General features: G+C 37.9%; 1 protein-coding gene across 2 annotated transcripts in view; it reads left to right on the forward strand.

The window, feature by feature from the left end:
* The window catches only part of CTNND2 (catenin delta 2), a 428,710-nt gene that overhangs the window by 293,077 nt on the left and 110,339 nt on the right, over window positions 1–25,294 (forward strand). For both annotated transcript variants that reach the window (XM_050709047.1, XM_035552796.2), the window contains one exon: window positions 1,013–1,196. In XM_050709047.1, coding sequence (XP_050565004.1) covers window positions 1,013–1,196 — 184 coding nt within the window. The remainder of the gene's footprint in view (window positions 1–1,012; window positions 1,197–25,294) is intronic.

A 25,294-nucleotide genomic window follows, 5' to 3' on the forward strand; every position in this document is an offset into this window, starting at 1 on the left:
TACTAGGTATTTCAAGGACAGTAGATGTGCCAATGAAGCTTACCAAGAACAGGTTATAGATAAGTGAATATCAATATCATTCTGAATGCTTTTATTCCTTTAAATACTGTATTACTTTTCATAAAGGCATTCATAGCAGAAATCAAAGACTCTTTAAAGTAACAAGTGAAAAAAAAAAAAGAGCAGTATTCTCATTTCTGTTATTTTTTTGTATCTAGCTAAAATCTGTCAGTTTCTGTCTGTTTACCATATACAGATGATTTTAAGTTGGACTTTTATTGGTATGCTAAGCAAAAGTTTTACATTAAAATGCAAAACTGCCTTTATATACAGTTCTGTATAAAATATTTAAAACATGAAGTTGTATAACTGAAACAGTCTTCCTGTAGAAGTAATTAATTTTAAAGGGAAACCAAAAAAAGTAGGTTGATTCCTGTTAATTATACCTCTCCTTCAACACAGAGAATGCTAAAGAAAGCCTGGAGCAAGTAGTGTTCTTGCTGCTTATATTTATGAATGTTTGAGCCCACGTTCTTAGGTCTTTAGCAGTTTCCACCCACCATCACTCCCTTTGCTTTTTGATAGTGTAATTTAATGTTCATATTTGCAACCTTGGTGATTATGTATGTGTGGTGATTATAATATTTTGCATTGTTGGTTCAAGACTTGAAAGCAATACAGGCAAAACTGAATTTTGCCCCTCAAGGCTAGCTGTCAAGCCAGGCTGCTGTTTCCACGGGAAGGAAAGTAAGAATGAGCTGAGGCCTAGCTCTGAGAAATTTCCAGTGGTTCTGTGACAATTTGTGTATTCAAGGCTGTATTCCTATTGTGAAAGTGTTCAGGTATCATTCAGCCCCATTTATGATGCAGATTTTTTTTTTCTCTTGGCAGGAACAGCTTTGTTACAAGCAACAATAATGTGGTTTGGTTTTGGTATTTGTTTTTGAATCTAAAACTATTCAATCTTTTTTTTAAAAAAGTGTTAATTATTAGTCATTTGGTTGTTTTGTAGGAGTTCTCTGGAATCTATCCTCCTGTGATGCACTGAAAATGCCAATCATCCAGGATGCCCTTGCAGTGTTGACCAATGCAGTGATCATCCCTCACTCTGGATGGGAAAATTCTCCGCTCCAGGATGATCATAAAATACAACTCCATTCATCACAGGTGCTGCGCAATGCCACTGGGTGCCTAAGGTGAGTACAGCAAAACATTTGCTTTGCCTGAATCATATTGCTTTATCTTGAATTATTTCTCATTCTTAGGCATCTGTAAAATAAATAATTTGTCTGTCAGCAACGAAGATGACTTTCAGTGCAGTAAACTTCAATTCTGAAATTAATTAGAAAACAAGCTTTAGGATATTCTAAAACAATCTCTAGAAGTTTGCCATTTTTCTTTTCTTAATGGCTTTGACCAATCTTCTCGTCAAAGTTTGTATATTACAGATGTTTTTTTCTTTGTAGATTTTTCCTATTCCCCCAGTTGCTTAAGTGAAGCCAGTATGTTGTCACTATTACATCCAATTTAATTAAAACAAAAAGTAATGAAGATGCTTTAAAAAAGTAACATGCCTTAAAAGTTCCCGATGCCATTGGTAAAGTTCTGATAAATGCATCAAGTACATTTTTTCTGCTCTGTGAAGATGAAAGTTGGAGTGGAATAAGAGATGAACCAGTTTAACACTGTGCAACCAGCATACCTAAACAGATCCTTAGAAAATATGTTATGTATTTATATTTATATACCAAATGCATATTTGCAACACCAAGTTACACTTACATAAACATATGCAACATGACCTATCTATTCCTAAACGTCACTGTAGATGTGAGATTGAAAATAGGATGAATAAGAAGAGTTTCAGTTCTGACAAAGCTTTACAAAAGGATTGACCCGTAGGAATTTCTGAATTCCAATCCATATTACTGCATTTATATGCTTTAACTTATTAAGCAAGTTCTCTAAGTGTTGTGTGTTTTTTTTCTGCATGCATAGTAGAGATTCTGTAATCTATCTCAAAGACATGTTATGAAGATTAATTAGTTAATATTTTTACATACATCACAGGAAATTTGTTAGGTGAGTAGTATTTATCAATGATACAATATGTGTTGTATGTTGCATATAAATCAGAAATCCATCAGATAAAGGTAAATCAAAATCCATTATTTGATTAGGAAGCAAATAAAATAGCAGTGTTTTATTATGTATGTATAGCAAGCACCTTTTTCTCCTTGTGCTTTTCATCAAATGAACTATCTTCCTTTCAGAATTGAAATATGAAAAGTTTAAGGGAAAAACTAATACTTATTATTAATGATTGTTTATATGTAATCAGAAGAGAATGAAATACAGAAGGTAATAATTGATTGCAAATATACTTGTATTGGACTTAAATACAGGTATGTATATGCATATATCAGCTATAACAGGTTGTGTGTTTGTAGCTAGGTATTTGTATCTGAGTTGTATTAATTTTGAAAAGAGATTGGTAGTATAATTCTATACAAAACATTCAAGTCCCTAGAAGAAAAGTTGCTCATATCACTGTGAGAGAAGTCATTCCATAAGGACTTGTACCATGTAATACTTTTCACACTTCTGATGTTTAATCTGTCTCAGTTAAAGAGCTGCCTCTGTAAGAAATGTCTTTTATAAATTTGGGCCTTCACTGTGCCCCTTCCCTAAACATGCATGTTCAGTGTTGGTCTCCCCACACCATGATCTGTCTTCCTGTTAACTTTTCCCAACTGTTTCTCCCATCCATGTTCCTGCAAACCTCGGTTCTTCCCACCCGGTAGTTGTTGGATTCATTGCACATTGGTCTTGAAATCTTTCTTTCTTTCTTTCTTTTCTTTTTGTGAGTGTATGTGCACGCCCATTTGCAAACAGATGTGAGCTTACTGTAGCCTGCACTCTGGGTCAGCCTGAGGACTTGTGGCCACACGAGAATGGTACGTTGCCTGACACAGTATATTTACACTGCTTCGCAGCAAGGCTTACTACCAAGTGCTTGATGGTATGCTGTCATAGCAGAATGGCTTCTGGTCATCTCGTGCGAAATAAGCTCATATCTGCCTGCAAAAGGCTGTGCATATTATACCTCCTGAATCCTTCCCAGATAGCTGCAATAACTCAAATGCCTGTCCTGAGCTGGCTGGTCTTCTTTCCTTCTAAAACCAGGCCATATTATGGCTTTTTAATATCTTTCTGATCTCAAACCCTCCTTATTTCTTAGATGCATCTTTCTCCCCTCTGTATCTGCTTCGGATATTTATTTGGCCTTCATCCATCTTCTTTAGATAATTTCATCCCACTTAGTCTGTGTGGATGCTCTTTGGCAAAGCCAGAACATTTGAAAACGGTTGAATTTGCTTTTGCTTCACACTAGCAAGAACTTTCTTGTTTACCTTTCCTCAGTTGCTGTTGAAAATCTTTCTGTCTGAATAAAATGTAAAATTTGAGGCTGTGCAAGGGACAAAAGTATTAGTTGACCTCTGAGGGGGTGCCTAGACTTTTGTGTTGTATTCATCTAAGGTAATGGGGTCATTATCTGGAGGAAACGGTGAATGTCAGAAAGAAAATATTAGAAAGCTCAGTGTTTTACAGGAGCTGATGAGCGTAGTGCATACTCTGTGCTGCTAGTATGATAATTAACATTCCTTAAATACATGCCACCCCCAGTAAGCTTTCACACTTTCCACTGATGACTGGATATAAGCTTCAGATTTCCATTTCAAGATATCACTGGATGTGGAAATAATGTAAGGCAAGAAGATGTGATAGGGTTGCTGGCTGAAACATTGTTGTGTGTATGTGGTAAAGTTCATTGCCGTTTTCCACGTGAGAGTTTGTTCTAAGACTCTCATTTGGTTGTCCTCCACCATTTTCTTTTTCTCTTTTTGTTTGAGCTGGTCTGTGAAGGGATGTTGGTTAATAGCAGTTGCATGAGGATTTTCAGTGGTGGTGCTCAGTATATCATAGGAGAATGATCTTCAAACTATTTCTAAAATGTTCCTAAATCTCTAATGCTGACAGATTTTAGAGACATCAGGATGTATTTTATAAGTTTTAATGCTACCAAATATGCCAGGACTCATTTTATTTAATCTTCTGTGCATTTGATTTTCTGATGCATTCACTGTTGAAAGCTTAAAATAACGTCTCAGAGGTGCTATAATACAAACCTTCCTGTATGCATTGCCGATAAACAGTTTGCAGTGCTTACTATATAGAAGCAGACAGGTCTTTGGTTTGTGGGTGGTTTTTTTTCGCTATATTAGTTGAGTTGTTCTTTCTACTGATTTTCCCGTTTCTCAGTTTCTTGTTGAGATATTCTTAGCTTTTTCAATTACGAAGTAGCTTATTAACTACAATTTTAGTACTCTTACCTGCTTATTCATTATCATTTTTAAGCAAGTTCTTAATACATTTTAAAAAATACTATGTAGGAACACTCCAGTCACACAGTGATCCAGCTGAAATCAGTATGAAATCATATGAAAGACAGCAGCAAAATCAGACCTTTTTTTTCTGTTATTTTCTTCTTTCCTGAAAGAGGTTATTTACAAACTGCACTCTTGCATACTTTGATGATTTGATAAAAGAATAGCTTTAATACAATATTGTGCTAGTTAATTTCACATAAGTCAAATATTTTGAAATCGTTTAGATAATTCAAAGCTCTAAATACCATTTTATACCTATCACTTCTGAACTTATTCTTAATATTCATCTTTCAGAAACTGCCAGGCCTCAATGTGATGTACTAGAGTAATCACCCAATTTACTTGCCACCCCACTGAGATACTAGTACCTTACCTCGTTAAACTCTGTGAAAGCCTGACTTCTTTTTTTTCTTTTCAGGTTTCAGCTATGACTCGTTTATTCGTGTTTGTGGTGTTTGTGAAATACTATATCTTTGTTTTGTAGTTTCTGATTCATTTAGTCTTTCTACAGAAAATCAAGTGAAAAATGAATTTTGAGTCCCAGTTGTTTATAGGAGGTTTTATAATTCCTAATCTGAAATTTACTAACAACAGGAGACACATTGTACAATACTGTTTTAACCTGACATGTTAAGCTTATTTATCAGAAGTAGATCCCTGTGCAAAGACCATCTGAAAAAAACATCAAATATCTTTTCAAGAGTCTTCATCCTGATGTGCAGTCTGGAACCTGGAGATAGTGTGGTGTTTTGTTTGTTTTTTTCATGAACTGGAGATGAATGTAAGGTAATAGAATGTAATCTGAGGATTTTAAGGAGCTTTAAGAAAGTATTGCTTTAAAATTCTAATCCTTTTTCAAGATTCAAAATCATAAAATGCTGACTTTTTCTTTCTTCTGTGTTCTATTTAATTTTTCATCATACATTGGTGACATATAGGGGTGACTGTGAAAATCAGTAATATATTAAAATAGATATCTCCCCCCATGTTAGTAAATTTGAAATTCTATAGGAGAATAACTCCAGTAGTTTTTCTTCATAAAGCCCCATACTTTTCAAATTTTACTACTTCATATTTTCATACTTGTCAAATCTTTCAGAAAATACGTTGAATTATTCCTTTCAAATGAAAAAAAAATATGTAGCAAGTTCTCAGAGTAGAAAAGCAAAGGGACAAACTGCTTTTAAAATATGAAGTTAATGTAACAGGCTTAGTAGTATTTTCTAGACAGGTCAACTTTTAGAAGGAACAAATTACCTTTTTACAACAATTTGTGTTAACTGTGAAGCCCGAAAGCAACTCTTTTTATCTGTTTTGCAGACGAACGATTTGTTTCCCAGACATTTACAGCCATTGCATTTATCCCACAGCCTTATTTCTCCTCTGGTTCTTTTCTAAGCATCCAGAGACTCTTGATTGATATTATTAGAAACTTCTACAATCTCTTTTGAAAACAACATTCTGCTGCGTACTGATGAAGGAAAATGTGGAAGCAGCATAAAATAAATAGCATGGACAGTAGTATTTACCATACGTTCTTATATATGTATATATAAAGAAACCTTTTATATATATATGAAACTTCTTAGGATACTAAACTGATATAGTTTGTGTGCACATATGTACATATGTGTGTATATATATATATAAAAGGGCTGATTGTTGAAGCTAAAATGTGTATCTGTCTTTACTGACCAGTGCAAAGTCTGAGTATCTTCAGTTGCATATAATGGAGCTAGCTTCTAGTAGTAGGACTAGGACCTTTGCTGCTGATTTTTTTTTTCTTTTTGATTCTCCTCCTATCATCGGCGTGCAGTGTTTTTCCAGTGCTGTATGCTGTCATGAGTATAGAGATGTTGGACTTGCCAACCCATCCAGCATCTCCCATTGCTTTTTCTAGAGTCTAGGAGCTCTTCTCAAGCTGACCTTGCAGTCTTGGCATCAAGTAACAGAAAGTCCATGCTCTATTAAGAAGCCTGTCAGAATCCAGGGTTAGGTTATAGCGGACAAAACTCTTGACTGTGTGTTGCTATTAGCAGCCTACTCAAGGGAGGGGCTTTTACTACAGACAGATCTGGAGAAGAGTCATGGGAAAATGACAGCTACCTGGAGGCATACTGAGGCAGGGTTACATAGAGAGGTAGCTCTGCAAATCCACTTCCTTGACTTTTCCTCCTTCTAGCCTCTTGGAGTCCTCTCTTACCCTTGAGAAAGGTATAAGCATCACTGTTCTTGTCTTTTTAATACAAAGCTAGTGTAATTAAAATCCAGGCATCATCAGATCAGCAGTTTTGATGCTAATTATCTGGCTACAAGTTATTCTATATAACCATATGTATATATATATTATTCTATAAGTACAGTTATTCTATAAATGTATCGCGGTGAAACATGTATTTTACACAGTCCATAGAGCTGCACACCATGTGTTTTAAACCTAATTTGGTCACTGTTAGGATGTTGAATCAAGTAAGAGAATTCCTAAACTCCCGGGTTATGTAGATGCATCCATTGTTAAACAAATGTGTTCTCCTGACATTTTTCCTCAGCTTCGGAGTTTTGCTAAGACCTGGACTTGGAAGTAAGTGGAGACAAAAGCCTTGTCAAGAAGCTAAGGAAAAGCTTAGCTTTGGAGCCTATAATGTCCAGTCCAGTGTAGTTCAATCCTTTTCCATTAAAACCTAAATTTTCATTAATCTTAATTTATTTGCCTGTGTCCCAGTAACATACTAACAACAGACTGTGGAGGAACTGAAGGATTAATGTCAACTCTCTGTTATTTTGAAGAGACCAAGGATTCCTGATATATATTGTATAAATGGCTACCGGATAATTTCCAATTCAATAAATACATTTAATATAAATGAAGGTACCTTGATCATGACTTCTACATTCTTCTTTCCAGGGTAAAGCTCAATAGCATATTTATATACTAAAATAGAAGTTAAAACAATGACTATATTGCTTACTTTTAAATTTATTAGCTTAGAGGTTCTGTATTACTTATACACAGTGAATTTTGAAAAACTGTCTTTAATAAGCTCGATAATACTTTCCAAAGTACCATAGTGGAACATAGTTCACTGCAGGGAAAATGAACTGAACTTCTTTTTCTTGCCTTTAAGACAGGATAGAAAGGAGCAAACTCTCTAGCCTGCCACTAGGTAAGTTGGACTTACCTAGTGGCAGGCATTTTAATCAGTGAATAGGCTCTCAATAAAAGCCTGCTTTTTAGAGGGTTTGAGTATTTCTAGACTATCACTGACTCATCAACTCTGAAAATCATTTGCAGTTTTGATGTTGTTGATAGTTAACTATGAATTTAAGTGTCTAATTTCAGGCACCTCAATGAAAAACTTGCAGACAAGCTGCTTTCATGGGCATGAAATACGCAAAATGTATTTTTCAAAAGGCCTAAAACTTTCACTAACTTATGTATAAATGTTGACTGCCGTGTTCCTCACCTTGAAAGCACAAACCAAAACTGGAAAAGTCACAGGAAATGAATAAAGAGTCAATCTAATATGATCATTCTAATGTGGATGATGTTTCACCTTTTCAAGAAGGTAAAAGGCCCAATCTAGGAAAAAGTCACAAACCAATTGGAGAGGCTACAACGACGGTGCGTCCCACTTACACACAAATTTTAGGAGGCAAATTTATGCAGGGTATGAGAGAGATTATGCCTTACTGAAATCTGTGATGACTCAGAAATGTAGCTGAAATAAAAATCTAATGTTGTAATTTGGGGCAGAAGAAGATTTTAGTTTGAATAGATCAGTGTCCTCTGATTACTGCTATAATATTTTTATTCAGAAAAATACTCAAGGGAAAATTATGAACAGAATTAGATGTGTTAAATGTGTAGCTGTGTCAGATCCTTAAGCACCCCTCTTTTTCATAATGGTGCAGTTACTTGCATTCTACATATTCATGAACAAACTTATAAGGTTTACGCAAGGTCATACTGTATTAATTATAGCACTGGTATTCAAATAGCACTCTGAAGTTCAATGCTGTTTCAGCATTTCTGGTAAAAGCTTTGCTTCAGCCTATGAAACTGATGTTACAAGTTCCATGTACATCTGGAAGTTCATTCTGGGCTCAAATTTTATCAAAATCTCAACCAGAAATTTTATTTTTAAGCTGTTGTTGAGTACCTTTTGTATTCTTCTTTGGTCTGAAAAATAGCACATCATACTTTTTTTGAGACACTTTTTGCTCTGCTATGCTTAGAAATAACGTAACAGCCTTTGGCTGGGTGCCTTCTTCCTCCATCATTTTATCTGGTAAGAGAACCTGGACTACTCTGCCTAAATCTGCCTTCAAATGCAGAAGGAACTCCCAATGTATTGATTTTACACCAAGACAGAAAAAAGCTATGGTGAACCTCCATCTTCTAAGTATTAAGTAATTCCTGAGCAAACAGGGAAACTCATATACAATTCAATGGGACTTCATGTTTGTATACAAATTAAAAATATTGGACATATTTGTCAAAGACTGATAATTTAGTACATAACTGAAATTTAGTTCCTATTCTTCAACTGAGATCTTTTATTTTCTTCAATACTCATGATGTGAGTTTTTTTTAGGAAAAAAAAAAAACACTAGGTGTAATATAGTTATAAGTATTTACATGTTCCTATGACAGGAGTGTGTTCTTCCTGTAATTCACTTGCTGGAAATTTTACACGCACATCTCAAAAGAATGAATATGCCTCAGTGCCTTCGCTTTCATCTTATGATATTAAGTTCAATGATGATGACAAAACTATTGACAGCTTCTTCTTATGCTAAATGGCTTATGATGTGCCCTAGCCTTGGATTAGGGATGTCTTGAATATCTCAAGTATGTTTTGAATGACTATTTCCCCAGTTTTTGATCGTTTTAATTCACTTCAGGCTGAATGCCTGCTGTTCACTAAAGTCTAATGTGAAAATTACACGTCTGCTCACATTTGCCTGGTTAGGTAGTGTTAATTTACATTTCATTCTGTCACAGTTTTAACCAGTGAAGATGTCAATGTTCAGAAGAAAGTGAAGTTGTTTGCTTTGTGAAAAGGATTAGATTGTACTGTGGGATGGGGGGTTTTGTGTGTTGTTTGTTTGTTTGTTTTGTTTTCCATTTCAGAACAGTTTTTATTTGTGTAGTAGTGAGTGTTAAGCTTGGCAGTTAAGTTTTCAGGAACCCATAATAAATTACGATCTGAATTTTGGTGGCCCTATGACTGAATTTGAGCTGAATCCAGGTCCAGCTGACTGTAAGGGGGCTCCTCCTCTCCTCCACAGCCAGCTGCACAGCTGAGTATTACAGTGACCCAGCCATTTTCTTTTCACAAAGAGTCTCCAAGCCAGAGTGGTTCTGCCGGTATTGTAGAACATGTCTCCGGGCAGTCACTACATGGGACGCTGAACAGACAGAGCTGTGCCTCAACTGTCTTGGCCGGTTGGCCAGAAACAATTCGGTTGAGAAAGAATCACAAGGCAACAGGAGAGCCAGCAGGCCTCTGGTGTCTGCTGGAGCCACCATGTACCTCACTTGTTGCTTTGCTTACAACACAAAATTGCAGATAGTCCTTTTTGAATGGTTACTTTGTAAAGCTGATTTGGTCTGGCTGGCCCTGTAGAAAATACTATTTGTCTCAGCATGACAGAAAAACTGATTGTGACAATTCTCTAGCACCACTTGTGGTCATGATGACTGATTGTAGAGGGTGATGTTTCATTTACCCAAGGAAAATGAGAAACACAAGCATCCTGAGTTTATATGCCTGCTCAAAAAGAGGGTTGAGGTTCTTTGTCCCTCATCATTTGATTTCTTTATTAACTAACATTTCTCCTCTTGCAGTACTAGAGGACGTGAAAACGCATGGCTCTGCATAGTGAAGGAAAGGAAGGGCATATTTTGCAGCCTTCCCTCATTATTGTATGAAAGACTGCTTCAAATATGAGCAAACTTCCCTTAGGAATGAGAAGATCATCTGGTCTCTTTGGTCAGTCTGAGGATTTTCAGTAGAGATATCTGTTTGAAGTGTGCTGAGCTTGCTTCATCCTTCTGGATAAGCCAGCCAGCATCGCAAAGTAAACATTTTATCACACTGTTTCAGAAATTATTGAGCATGTGAACTGTCTCACTTCAAGCACCAGAGTAATTAATGCCAGCAGCTCAAGTTGAGCCAGTGCTCAAGTCTTTTGCTGCAAGAAGGCTTTCATAGCATTCCAAATTTCTGCTAGTTGGTGTGCTGCTGAGAGCTCATGAGAAATATGTCACAGTAATATCCTTAGTACTAAAGCCCTAAGACCTGCAGTCTCCACCAGCCACACTTGTAAACTTTGTTGCTGTTATGTGTTCTGGAAATATTTTCCCACAAAACCTCATGATGAAGTAAGTAAATAGAAAATAAATAAAAATAGAGCTCTTGGGAGTGTGATGAAATAGACTGCCAAGCCTGCTTAGCATACAGTCCACTCATGATGTCTGAGCTGAGGACTGAAAAGCAGAAGACTATTTCTGGATGTCATCTTTTGTGAAACTTCGCCTGGTGAGCATTGAGCTTGTATTCTTATTGTCACTCCTACATCTGCATGTAAGAGTTTTAGCTCTTGGTAAGATTTTTCCGTTGAGTGGAGAGGACAATCTAATAAGAACACTTTGACAAAGAAAGATAAAGTCCATTACTTGCAATTTCCCACTTTCTGAGAGGATTTGCAAAAGGGACAATTAATTTGGAGTGAATTGAGACTTTCATAAAGATCAAAGTAAAAAGCGTGTGATGCCTGTCACTAGTTCAGTTTCATCAATTGTATCAAATTTGAATATTTCTAAAAACTACCACGCATGTGAAGTAACAGGGTTCATAGTCAGGGCAAGCTGCAAGGTGATGCTGGTTCCAGCTACAGCTCACTGATAAGCCCAAAGCCTTGCAGACACTGCTTGGCTTAGAAAGAGCCTTGGTCCCAGTGCAACAACAGAATGGGACGAAAGTTTTATCATGTCTTTTTTCAGCAAAGTCTGTGATAAGATTCAGTGTAATGTGGCAGGCAGAGTGGAAGACTTAGCTCTTTAAAAAGGAGTTAAACAAAGATTGTAAAGGTTTGAGGTTTTTTTGTTTTTGTTTTTGTTTTTTTTTCCAATTGCATTCCCTAAATTAGTTTCATATTGTGTTTTCAAGTTCTATATTACTGTTAAGAAACTTTCTTTTGGAAAGAATGCAAGCATTTTATTTTATTTTTAATAATAATTATTATCCTGTAATTTAACTAAATCTGCATGCACTATATAAAAATATTTAACATCTGTTGGATAGTATTTTTAGCTAGGATTGCACACTACCTACAGAGGATTACTGTGACAAAGTAGTTCTGAAGTATTCATCCTAGGGTAGCTTTTTTACTTTCACAGCTCATTTCTTTTTGTCAGGTACTCATTTATTATAGTTAGTTGGTTACAGTTCCAGCGTTTTCTCTTGAAGGACAGTAGTGTTGTGAAATACCTCCTCCTCTTCCCCTGCTGCCAGTCATCCATCTTTATGTCCAATTTACTATGCACAAAAGTGCTATAATTGAAAAGTGTTTCCAGAGAGATAGTCATGAAAGGACATGGTGTGAGTATAGTGCATACACAAATATAGGATTATTTTTTAATCCACTAACAAAGTAAAAATACATGATAAATAAGAAAATTAAAGAAAAAATACATCAAACTATTCATTTAATTCCCTAGGTTCATTTTATAGAATTAATTTGTATTGACCTAATTATTCAGTGGACCAGTCAGCTTGATTGATTTTGATTTATACCTACTGTCATTCATTGTCAGACTTCACACTAAGTAGGAGTGTCTTCTACTCTATACAAATATGAGAAAATATGCAGTGTTGTATGTATTTTTGGTGTAACTCATGTTATAGTTGTACAGGGGCTTGTGCTCACAACCTGGATGCATTCTGGACTGCTCATGTGAGTGTTTGCAGTCAATGGGTAGATCTAAGTCTGCCTGGCTGCAGACACAGCTTGTGATCTCAGAAATATTATTTCTGTTTTGTAACCCCACAGAAACAAGAGAGATCTCATATTTAGTTAACAAACTGAGTGAGTGTGATTGAGCATTCTTATAGCTTCTGTGATGAAGAGGGCACAGCAGAGACTAATGCTTCTGCTTACCTTCATCTACAGCAGGACCAAGCAGAAACAAACATTTATGAGGTTGTACAAATATTTGCTATGCACAAGAGAATGTTCAGCTCCTGGGACAAATTTAAGAAGGAAGACCCAGCTTTATTAACTTTGCACTAAGGTCAGTGATGTAACTAAGGTGACGTCTTCTGTGCTAGACAAAAGCAATGGAGCCTTTCTTATCCCACTCCCTGACACAACCATGTCAGACTTTTGTGCCAGTAGGCTACAGAGGTTACCAAGGACAGTAACTAATCCACACAAAGGTAAAGGATCCACCAGTAAAAGAAATTGGAGCATGGCTGCCACTGGGATAGTCCATGCTGGAAAGGGAAATTCACATGAAGGATATATTTTCCAAACTGAAATTTTACAAGATTTACAGGAATTATATGGTTTTTTTTTACTTGTTTTTAAAGGTTAGAGGTGTATGATTTTTTTGTAATTTGTTTAGACTTTACTTTTTGAGAGGTCTGGAAATTTTGATTAGGGAAATACCCTTCAATTATGTTGTAGACAAAGTGGACTAAAGAGTCTTCAGGCACTGAAAGAACCTCATATTCCCCAGAATGGTGGTTTTTTTGTTGTTTTTGTTTTTGTATAGTTGTTGTTCTTTGGTTGTGTTTTTTTTTTTTTTTTTGGGGGGGGGAGGGGGATAGTGAGTTGTTTTTTATTTTAGATTTGATTAAGAAACCTGAAAAGCTGAAGGTTAAGTAGGCAACATTTCCATCTGGGAGGACTTAAGGGAAATCAATCACCTTCCTTTGATTATGAAAGCAATTTCTGGCTTGTTTTAGGTTGGTTGCTTAACTAGATACCTGAATTTAGTGCTGATTGTATAGAGGCATCTTACTCCAGTGTGTCACATTTATTTATACACAGATGACCTTTTCCAAATAAGCAGCTTGGTTTAACATTTGCTTCTCCGAACCTATGGGTACGTTAAAGACTTTGATATTATTGTTACACGGAATGAAGGTAGAATCACAGAATCATAGAATGGTTCAGGTTGTAAGGGACCTTAAAGATCACTATGCTATGTGAAGAGACACCTTTCACTAGATCCAGTTGCTCAAAATGAAATCCATATATATTATCATTAATTGCTAATAAAGAGATGGAGGGGCTCACCAAGCCACTTTCCATCATTTTTCAGCAGTCCTGGCTATCAGGGGAGGTCCAAGTTGACTGGTAGCTAGCAAATGGGATGCCCATCTACAAGAAGGGCTGGAAGGAGGACCCAGGGAACTACAGGCCTGTCAGTCTGACCTTGGGTGCCAGGGAAGGTGATGGAGAAGATCATCTTGAGTGCCATCACTCAGAACGTACAGGGCAACCAGGTGATCAGGCCCAGTCAACATGGATTTATGAAAGGCAGGTCCTGCTTGACTAACCTCATCTCCTTCTGTGATAAGGTGACATTTAGTGGATGAGGGAAAGGCTGTGGATGTTGCCTACTTAGACTTCAGTAAAATTTTTGACACCATTTCCCACAGCGTTCTTCTGAAGAAACTAACTGTGCATGGCTTGGACAGGCATACACTTCGTTGGAAAAAGAAAGGGCTGGGTGGCCGGACCCAAAGAGTTGTTGCGAATGGAGTTAAATCCACCTGGAGACCAGTCACAAGTGGTGTCCCCCAGGGCTCAGTACTGGGGCCAGTTCTCTTCAATATCTTTGTCAATGATCCGGACAAGGGGATCGAGTGCACCCTCATAAGTTTGCAGAAAACACCAAGTTGGGCACGAGTGATGATCTGCTCAAGGGTAGGAGGGCTCTGCAGAGGGATCTGGATAGGCTGTACTGATGGGCCAAGGCCAAGTGTGTGAGGTTCAACAAAGCTAAGTGCTGGGTCCTGCACGTGGGGCACAACAACTCCATGCAGTGCTACAGGCTGGAGGAAGAGTGGCTGGAAAGCTGCCCAGTGGAAAGGGACGTGGTGGTATTGGTCAATATTGATCAAGGGCTGGTTGAATATGAGCTAGTAATGTGCTCAGGTGGCCAAGAAGGCTGACAGCAACCTGACTTGTATCAGTGTGGCCAGCAGGACTAGGGAAGTTATTGTCCCCCTGTACTCAGCTCTGGTGTGGCCACACCTTGAACACTGTGTTCAGTTTTGGGACCTTCACTACAAGAGGGACATCAAGGTGCTGGAGCAAGTCCAAAGAAGGGCAGTGAAGCTGGTGAAAAGTCTAGAGAGCAAGTCTTATGAGGATCAGTTGAGGAAATTGGGGTTATTTAGCCTAGAGAAGAGGAGGCTGGGGGAGACCATATCACTCTCTACAGCTACCTCAAAGGAGGTTGTAGCAGGGTGGGGGTTGGTCTCTTGACTGGGCTTTTGCCAGGTTGAATAACGTGGTCTGGTAGAAGGTGCCCCTGCCCATGGCAGGGGGGCTGAAATTAGATGATCTTTAAGGTCCCTTCCAGCCCAAACCACTCTATGATTCTATGATTCTTCTCTCCCAAGCAACAAGTGATAGGACAAGAGGAAATGGCCTCAAGTTGTGTCAGGGGAGGTTTAGGTGGGATGCTAGGAAATATTTCTTCACTGTGAAGGTTGCTAGGCATTGGAACAGGCTGCCCAGAGAAGTGGTTGAGTCACTGTCCCTGGAGGTATTCAAAAGACATGTAGATGTGGTGCTTAGGGACATGGTTTAGTGGTAGGCTTGGCAGTGCTAGGTTAAAGGTTGGACCAGATGATCTTAGAGGTCTTTTCCAACCTGAATGATTCTGTGATTCTTTGTGTGGGTTTGTATGTGTTTATATAGCTATATACTTCCTTTTATTGCAGCTGTCTTTGGACTGAATAAAAGCAGTTGGCAGTATTTCTTTTAAGAACGTGGAAAGAGACTTCATTAGCACAAACATTTTAATCTAGAATCGTGGCTGCACATATCATGAAACACATGGAAAACATTAACTGCTTAATTATCCTCCATAATTCTCCATCATAGTTCTGTCTAGACTATATAATGCATGCAGTATTGCTTCTGCCAGGGTTACATTTTGCTTGACCTTATTGTAGACATACAGTATAATTACTAAATGGGGGGTAATTTATGTAACAAATGTTAGTTTTTCATAACATGAGCCCTATCATTATGTTTTATTGCTAGTGGATCTGTTATATAGTCAGCCATTTTTCAAGGGTTTGAGTAGATCATTGTTGTAGATTATCTTTATACTTGAAACTCCAAGAATTTAGAGTTTACAAAGTGAAAGTATTACAATCCCTACATAGCATTATTGTTTCCTCTCCTCCGAGTTTGTGTGAACTTTAAGCTCTCGCTTTAGCAAAGCAAATATATCTTACTTTGTAAGACATACTATTCAAATTATTTTCCAGTTAGTATACAGAGAATGTGGGAGATGTTACTACAAACCAGATCCTATACTAGGTAAAAACAAGTATGTGGGAATATCTTTAATACTTTGATAACTGTAATGTCCTGGCCTTCCTCACTTAGAAGTAGCTGCCACAAACTAAAATTGACCTCCTTTTCTTCTTAAAAGCCAAGCTAAACTAAGGGCTCCCATTGTTAAATCAAGTGCGGGAATGTGTTATGAAGGTAACAGTGAAACTATCCACCAGTTTCCTTCTTGGTTTCCAAAAATACAAATAATCTTTCTTTTTTCTTTCTTCTTTTTTTCTTTTTTTTTCTTTTTTTTTCTTTTTTCGATAAGAAAGACATCAATATTGTTTACAATGATATTTGAGTAGCTGGAGTTTTCCTTGGTGTAGACATGCAGTGGTTTTTGGAATATGACTCCTGGAAAGACTCTAAGCTAATTCATTCCTTTCCTGCTTAGTCATTCATTTCACACTTACTCCTCTCTGTTGGAGGTCTGTCCTTGTGCTGTTTGTTTTTGTGAAGCTCATGTGTACAGTAAAATATAAATGATTTTGCTATATTACCAGTAATAAATATTTGTTCATGCTCAAAATCTGCAGTGAGAAAAAGAGTGGTTTCCAGCAGATGCTAGTCTGGAGTTTGCTCTGCTCTTTTAATAGTTGGTGTGAAATGATTTTAGTGGCCTTGGCACAATTCCTGCTGCTGTCTTACTAAAAGCAATACTACTATCATCAGTCTTTGATACCCAGGCAGGGAACAGAAATTACATTGGTGGTGCAACTGAAAGGTTAGCTTGCAGCACGGGGTAGGTGTAGTTACAGCAACTACACATCAGCTCGTTCAGTCAACAGTACAAAACATTGCATTTCCTATATGCCTCCTGTTGGCCCAGACTATAAATTCAGATTGCAATTCTCACCTATAATAGCATACTTTCCTATTTAACTTTGGCTGTTAACCATACCTACATATGCTTTGACTGTTCTTCCTGACAACATCACCAATATCTCCATGACAGTCACAAATTCAGTGGATTTTGAAGAACTGCTTTGCTGTTGCAGGTTGTGTTTACCCAGAAAGTGTGATCTGTTCTGCTGGAGAAAGTTTTGCACCTTTTCTGTAGGGGAACATGGGATTATGGCCATCAGCACTGTTAGCATTTAAAAAAAAAAAAAAAAGCTGTATAGGTTGGATGAATCTCAGAGTAGGAGTGTGAATGGGAGCATATGTTAGGAGGCACTGCAGTCTGGTTGTCTGGAAGCAACCAGGAGGGAGCCAATCCATCTGGAAAGAGGAAATGGAGAGAGCAATGAGGGATATTAGGTGATGATGGAAGAAAGAAAAGTGGCTTTGCCACTGGAACTGGAACACAGTGTAATGAGAAGGAGAGGTTTGGTACAGAAGAACATTAGTAACTGCTTTGTGGAACCAACATAGAAGATTGTCTGAGAGAGGAGAATGGACTAGAATGAGCATCCTAAGGAGCATATACTGGGACTTGAGTCTGTGGTATCAGGAAAATTGGGGCAAATCCTAACTTGTGAGAAAATCAGGATAAAACAGGCTGTAGAAATATGACAGAGGAAATCAAGAGGAAATAGAAAGAAGAGTCTAAAGATGGATCCTAAGAATCCGGATACTGCCATTCCTTGCTATCAGTAGCAGAGAGGCCACAGTCTGTGTGTATCATTATAAGGCACTTTATGTATTCCAAGCATGGGTTTGTTTTAATGTCAGTTCCTGTTGGGAATGTCTGACACCTCTGCAGACCAGAGCTTTCTCTAAGGTTGCCAGGCAGAACCCTCTCTGGAGCTGTTTCATAGGAGAAGGGTGTTTACTGAGTTAAATAAATAAATAAATAAATTGGTGAGAACTTGGGAACAAACTTCCTTACAAGAAGACTGGAAATTCTGGCAGAGGGCTCACTGGAATAAACAAAAAGATTCATACTGAAGCAAAAAGATGCAAACTGAAGCACAAAAAGAGCATGAAGTGGAAGCCAGAAAAAACAATCAAGTTCCAGCACTTGAGGATGAAACAAGGAAGATCAAAGCCCAGCTAGAGCAAACTAGGGTCACAGCAGGAGTTTTTACAGGTTTATCTATCCTAAAAGCACCAAGAAGGTGAGAGGAGTGTGAGTCCACTGTTGCATGGTGAAGACAAACTAATGATGGACAAAAGGCAGAAGACTGAAGAACTCAATACCTTTTTTCACCTCAATCTTAGCAGGTAAATTCTTCTCTTTACTCAGTACTGGAGTGGCTGCATCTGCAATACTGTGTCCAGCTTCGGGTCCACTCAGTTCAACAAAGATGTTCAGAAACTGGACTTGGTGTAGGGAAGAGGCCACAAGTTTCAGATTGGGAGGTTCAAACTGGACATTAAGCTTCACCAAGAAGGCATTGCAGCACTGGAACAGAGAGGTGGTGGGATGTCTGTCTTGGATGTCTTCAAGGCTCCCTATGCAAAGCCACCGAACTTAATCTCGTGTTGGTGATAGTGCTGCTTCAAGTACAGGCTGGACTGGTTATCTCCCAGCATATCTGAGGTTCTGTGAGTGACTCCAGAGTTTCTAGTCAAGCCCTCAGAAAACAAAGAAAACAGAAATTGAAAGCTCTGAAGCAAAATCTGGAAGAGTACAAAATTCCCTTCCCTCCTTTACCTGTACAGGCCATTATTTCTCTTTCCTGCAGTGCTCGTATTAATTTCTGACAGAGGCAAGCAGACTAACAGAAAACAATGTTCTCTGCAATGTATCTCTGATTCACACCAAGTAAGGCCCTCTTGTGCAGTGCACGAGGCATGTAGTCCTATGGGGTTGAAAAGTGACAGTGTAGACAGCGTACCTTAATCATTCTGTAAAAAACAGGCAAAGTTAAGTTGCAGGGGCAAACTTAAATTTGGTGATAACTTAAGTTTTCATCAGTGCTTGACTTTGTAACCGTACTGCTCTGTAAAATATTTTATAATTCATAATGATGAACTGATTAGCAATTGCAGGTATAATTACTTTCAAACGTCAGCTGAACAGCTAAAGAAAGATTTGTGTTTGGAACATCTTTTTTTAATTGCAGTTGTGTAGATTAATGAGTGTTCATTTGGTGTTTCTCTTAATTTTTGTTAAGATTAATTTTAAATCATAGAATAGTTTATGAAGTAAATAAAGTTTCGTGAATTAGTAAGTAGTGTTTTGATGGGATTTTAAATTGAAATGTGTAGTTATGCCATTGGACACATGTAGAAGATGTTTATGTAAATAGACTCTGTTCCACACACTGCAGCATTAAGTAATCACCATGACTTTAAACACTAAGCAGATAGTTTGAACACAAAGCATGTAAGTGGAATTTAGTTCTCAAAATAAGAATCCGTTACAGAAATACAGTAACGGGAGATCTGCTTGCTGCTCTTCGCGTAAATATCACTGCGTAAATGCAGTGGCATCACTCCAGAAAACTTGATTTTAATGAAACTAACTGTGAAATGACTGAAAACTCTGAAAATGAATTTTGAAGTGTACTGTTTGTATATTATAGCAGCATTATGAAACACACCAGATGTACCTGCTACTTGAGTTCAGTGGCAAAACTGTCTCCTCTGTGGTATTAAGTGCCCTGCTAAAGAGGGGTTTCTTGCTGCCAAGCTCCCCAGGAAGACCTCCCTCACTGATGGCAGAGGAGTGGTGCCAGCCTGCACATGGAACTGGCTGCTCTTCTCCTTGGGAGGCTGGACACTGTGATGCTATCTGTCTTTGAGGGAGGACATTGGCAGCTTATTTAGGAGGCAGCATACTGTTTTAGTTTAATGAACTATTCATTCCCGTATGTATTTTTCTTCTAATTAAATTTCATTCTTCACTAGTTTTTGCACAATGGAAAGCAAAAATACAGTGTGACAATAAAAGAGAGAGAAATGGGATTAAAAAAAAAGATCAGAAAAACATTGATGAAGCAAACTTTTTGGAAGAAAAAAGATGATTTCTTTTTTATCAGTAACTACCACTTTTTCAAATATGTATTCATGATGAAAAGAGCACAGGTAATCTTGAATTGCTGCTACAAGCTGCTGTTTATAGTTTTGACATCAAGATGAAATTGTAGTCAGAACAAAAGTATTGACCATTACATGCACAGTGTCTAAAGTGACATTTGCAAGTCTCTAAAATCAATTAAATCTCCCATATTGAGATCTAACTTCAAAATTCAATACAAAACATAAAAGCTATATTTTTTTGAAAGAAGGGAGGTAGGAGAAGTTCAATGGATTTTTTATTAGCTTATTTTCCTAACTAATGTGACTTTGGAACATATAGGTATTATTTTTCAATTGATCTCACCAATACACCCATATTTTTCTGGAGTTCTTTGGAACTTATACTGAAAAACTTCCGGAACACTGCTTTTAATTGGGAGTGACTTCATCCTTGGGCTAAAAAAAGAACATGATGATTGCACTTTATCTTTGAAGTAGTTTCAGATTTTATGCTTCTTACGGCTGTTCTTCCTTAGTGTTAATAGTAGCAGTCAACTTCTCTGGCACCACAATTTTTTTATTTTTCTTTTTTTGGCTGTCATGCTTCAGTCGGTTAACAGGGTAGATTTCTAAAGCAAGTTTACAGTATGATGGGCTGCCTGAATCTTCTGGGGCAGATAGTGCCACTCTCCAGATGGACTTTAGGTTATAAACGTGTGCACTGAAGAAGACCTAAGTGTTGTAAAGCATTTTTATATGGAGAAAGGGGGAGGGAGGCATACTAGATGTCATGAGAAGATTACTGTTAAGAGGCTGTATCAAAGAGCAAGTGCAAATGTTTGAGGTTTTGCCTCCTGATTTATAAATGTTAAACAGTTCAATGTAACTAGGCATGTTCTGACAGAAGATTTCATTGTACAGGTTCAAATTCCAGCATTCATCTACATGAATTGCTGCAGCAGTCACAGCAGTACTGCTCGCTGGCGGAAGCATTAGTTGGAGCAGCTCCGCACAGTAACAATAAGTGTGGGTAAGCATTGGCAGATGAACACCGAGTTCCTTGTTTTCAAGCTGCCAGAGTGTGTAAGAAGTGCTGCTTCAGTGGAGATCCTCAGAGAGCTGGTGACATTCATAGCAATGGTGTCACGTGGCTTAATAGCATGATGCTGAAGGCAACGTTTGAGGTAAAATGTTCAGGCAAGAATGCAGATATAGTTGGTGAGAAGCAGGCTTAAGGTTTAAATTGAACCCAGGTATAGGTTACTTCTGCTTATTGTGGCTGGGCTAAACCCATGTTTTAGCCAAGAGAAGTCATTAAGTTTTGTCTTAGGAACTTGCCTACACAGTGGAAGAGCAGAGAGCAAAGAGCTGCAGAATAGCTATTTCTTAGTAATTCTCCCTGTGAATACTGTCAGGATAGAACATGCTGAATCATTGTCTGATCCTGATAAGAGAGCGAGGAGGAAGAGGGGTTGAGTCTTAGCTGAGGACACTCCAATTCCTGTACCCCATGTGGCAGGGGAGGGTGTAGGGCTGCCAGCAGTGTAGCATCCTGCAGATCCCCTCCACAGGAAGAGGAGGAAAATGCAGGACTGATCTGGCCCTCCAGTCTGTGTATGTATAGAGCTATAAGAACAATTGAATTTAAAAATTATATCGTTACGGCCTTGGGTTTATGAGGAAGCTGAGATTCAGAGGATCTCAGATTTAGACCCTATACTTTGCACTTGTGAAGGCCAATAAATTTCAGGCTAGTCCAGTTAAGTATAGGGTCCAGGGCATTCAGAATTATAGACCTTTAACCAAAAGCACTGCTCAGTCTTGAGTGGCTTTAGGAGTTGAAAGAGAAGGAATCTCAAGACCAGAGTAACAGATTTGGGAGGATCAGCTGTGTACTAAACTGTTTTGAGGGACAGCAGGAGCAGGGCTGCTCCTCAGCTGTTGGTAAGCTGGGAGCTGAGGGTGGCTGCGACATGGCAGGCAATGTCCTCACCAAAGGGCACCTTGAGCAGCACAGGATCCTCTCAGGAGGATCCAGGGAGCATCAGGAGAAAGCAAAGGATCAATCCATCTCCAAGAATGAGGCAGGGAATCCAAAGGGAAGCCAGAAACAGGGCTGGAGAGCAGCACTGCTGCAGCGTCACTGGGGCAGGGGCTGGGCTGCAATGGTGTCCTGGGCCATAGGCACAGGTGTGTGCACCTGGGAGGGAAGCGTGTGTGTGTATAAAAGATGAGGTAAGTTAAATAATATAGAGGTGGTATATATAAAGGTGACTTTGATCATAATTAATAATTCCACCATTGTGTGTTCAGCGTCTGTACGTGCATCATCTCACACAAAGGAGACAGGCAGTATCCTTTGCGAGTACATGGGCCTTCTGCTGGTCTGGGCAGAGAGAGAATTGAAGCACAGGGAGCTGGAACATGGCGACGCTTTATGCATGTAGCTATCGTCTTGATGGGTTGTCGTTTTACCACAGTCACCTGCTCAGTAAGGAAAACAAAAAACAAAACAAACAAACAAAATCCACCAGTCTTGCAGAATTTTGGGATTAGCATATTTAGTTCAGAAAGCTTTGGTAATAGAAATCAGATAAGCTCAGAGCTTGATAAAGTTGTATTAAATAATTTGTACTCTTGTACCTAATGTAGGATTCTGTAATTCTGGGAATTGTGTTTGCGCTATACCGGAGGAAGCTGTGTTGTTGAGTAACTGACAATTAACTGAGAATGCTAAAATAATAATTACAAAATTAGAATGAGTGTTTATTCATAAAAGAACAGACACCTCTATAAGCTGTAATTATCTTTTTGCTAATTTGGTCTCTGACTGGCACACAAAGCATACAAAGGATTAAACTCTTCCCAGGCATAACAGCACCACAGGCAAAGCATTGTACCAGAGATGAGGTTTTGTGCACTGGGTGTGTTGAAAAGCAGGTTGTACGGGAGCAAGTCTGATGGTGCTGAGTGTCTGTCACTCATTATATGCTTATCTGTCAACTAAAGAATAACCACAGCTACAGAAATCCCTCATTGTAGGAATGATTATAGGGAGTTTTTGGCTCAACATTGCCACAGCATCAGCAACTTTCTATTTGAAAACGGCTCTCAACTTTGTCTGCTTGTTTAGTTGTTTGGTTTGCATAATTACCTCTGCCCCTCAACCCCCAGTTACTTTTGTTGTTGATTAATCATGGGATTTTAGCAGGCAAATATGCTGTGCTCCTTGGCCCAAAGAATGTAAAGTAAAGCCCCTATGTCAGTGATGCTTGATAGAAACAGGAAGCACAAAAGTGATCCCAAGGACAGAACATAATGATTCTGCAGAAGCCTTTGCTCTGTAAGACGCACACTGCTCTGGCAAAATCCATTGTTTTGGTGAATGGGGTTTTGGTTGTTTTGTTGTTGTTTTTTGGTTTGGTTTGGTTTTGGTCCTCTTCTTTGACTCCATGCAGGTGTTTTGGTTCAATTTATAGGAAGAATCAGGATGAGGCAAATATGGTAACATGCTAAATGAATACATACTAATACATACTACTTGCAGATTAGAAAGTAAAATGTATGAAGGTAAGCGTTATACATTTCATGGCAAAGCAAAGGACAAAGTGGAAGAAGAGAGCCTGCTATTCATGCAAGAGTTTCATGAGCATCTTGAGGCACTGATGGGAAGTTTGAAGTTGGTGTTTAGTTTAACAGAGAACAGTGAATTGACTCAAAGAGTGAGTGATAAAATGAAAAGGGTAAAATGAAATCTCTAGTGCCAGTCCCCCAAGTGATCATTATGACATACAACAAAGTTGGGCATTGAGACAGAGCAGCGTAGGGTTTTGAAAGAGGTTTGTTTTGGCAGAAGAGCTAAGTTGTCAGACATCATCCCTAGGGTATAAGTCAAAGGGGCAGAGAGTATTGAAAACAGTGCTAGTGGTAAAGAGCGTTCATTGTTTTGTATGGCATGGACTAGATGGGGCTAAGTAGGGTTGTCATAGAGTGATTCCCTTCTTTTTTTACAGGTTATTTCGAGCAGCAATGATACACAATGACTCATTAGGCTGAAGGGCATGCTAGAGGGTCAGTTCTTTCATCATCTCTCAGTATGCACATAAAGTCGTTTGGAGATATGATGAAGTGACATAATCTGAGGTAGGATACACACTCTGGCAATTTCAGGTTAACTGTCATGAAAATAGGACATAAGCGTACATATTTATTTCTTATTCTGAAGGCAAATTTAGCCCAAGGATAAGAATTATGATATATTATGTATCACATTTTAGTTTTTTACAATTAGGCAATTTATTATATTGCCTTTTTTTAAATGTATTTAGCATAAAAAATCATAACACTGTGAGAGATGTTGTTAGTAGAAAGCAGCATAGATACCTTGATGTTTTTAATGGAGTTAAAGCATAAAAAATAAGAAAATTGAAGGGAGAGATCATTCTGGAAATAATAAAATGCAATTTCACAAGAACAGTGTCATAAAAATGAATTATATGACTAGAAAGAAATAATATGAGCAAATAATAAATGAATTTTGAGATGCCTAACCAAGTATTGTGAAGGAAATGCTGGTAATACAGAGTGAGTGGATAATAACAGTAAAATAAAAGATAGAATTAAAGAGTAGTAACTAGTCTGAACTAGGAACTTATATAAGAAAGCATTTATAAGATTTTTTAGTTTGGTAGAGCAGAAAGATCCCTCTCAGGTTTGGAGAAATGCTTCAGCCTGAAAAATATCAGTCAATTCAGTCATAGCAGTCAATTCACTGAGAGCATCAGTATACACACAGATGAAAAACATTTGACTTCTACTTTTCTGTGCTGTGTTGTAACTTAATTTGTTTCGTTCCAAAGTGCTTCATACTTTCTAATATTCTAATGAGTGTTCTGCTTGTGATGATTTCTTATCCTCTATATTAAAATTTCTAAGTAGCTGATCAGAACAAGATGAACCTAATAATCTAATGAACTGACTGGTATTGTAATTAATTGTGCTTATCTGATTAGTCAACAACCAAAGCTGATTTACCATCCTTTCTTCTCAAGGCTCTGCACTGATAATGTTTTTTCAAGACTGTAAGGAAGATGCAGGAAGGCACTTGAAACTCAGATGTGACAGAGAGATTGCTTTGTAGGTTAGGGTGAATCATCTTACTTAAGCAATCATGATCCTATTTGTTCCTGCAGGTTGATAGGATTGCTTATTGCAAGTCATGTATTTTTTTCTGCACTTAATCTTTATTCATAGGATTTTCAAACTGTTAACTCTGCTAAATATATTTACATTGTTTATGATCTGATTTTGGTGATTATCTTTTTCACTTGATTCTAAAACCA

Source organism: Cygnus atratus, chromosome 2 (assembly GCF_013377495.2).
Source record: "Cygnus atratus isolate AKBS03 ecotype Queensland, Australia chromosome 2, CAtr_DNAZoo_HiC_assembly, whole genome shotgun sequence".
Lineage (NCBI taxonomy): Eukaryota > Metazoa > Chordata > Aves > Anseriformes > Anatidae > Cygnus > Cygnus atratus.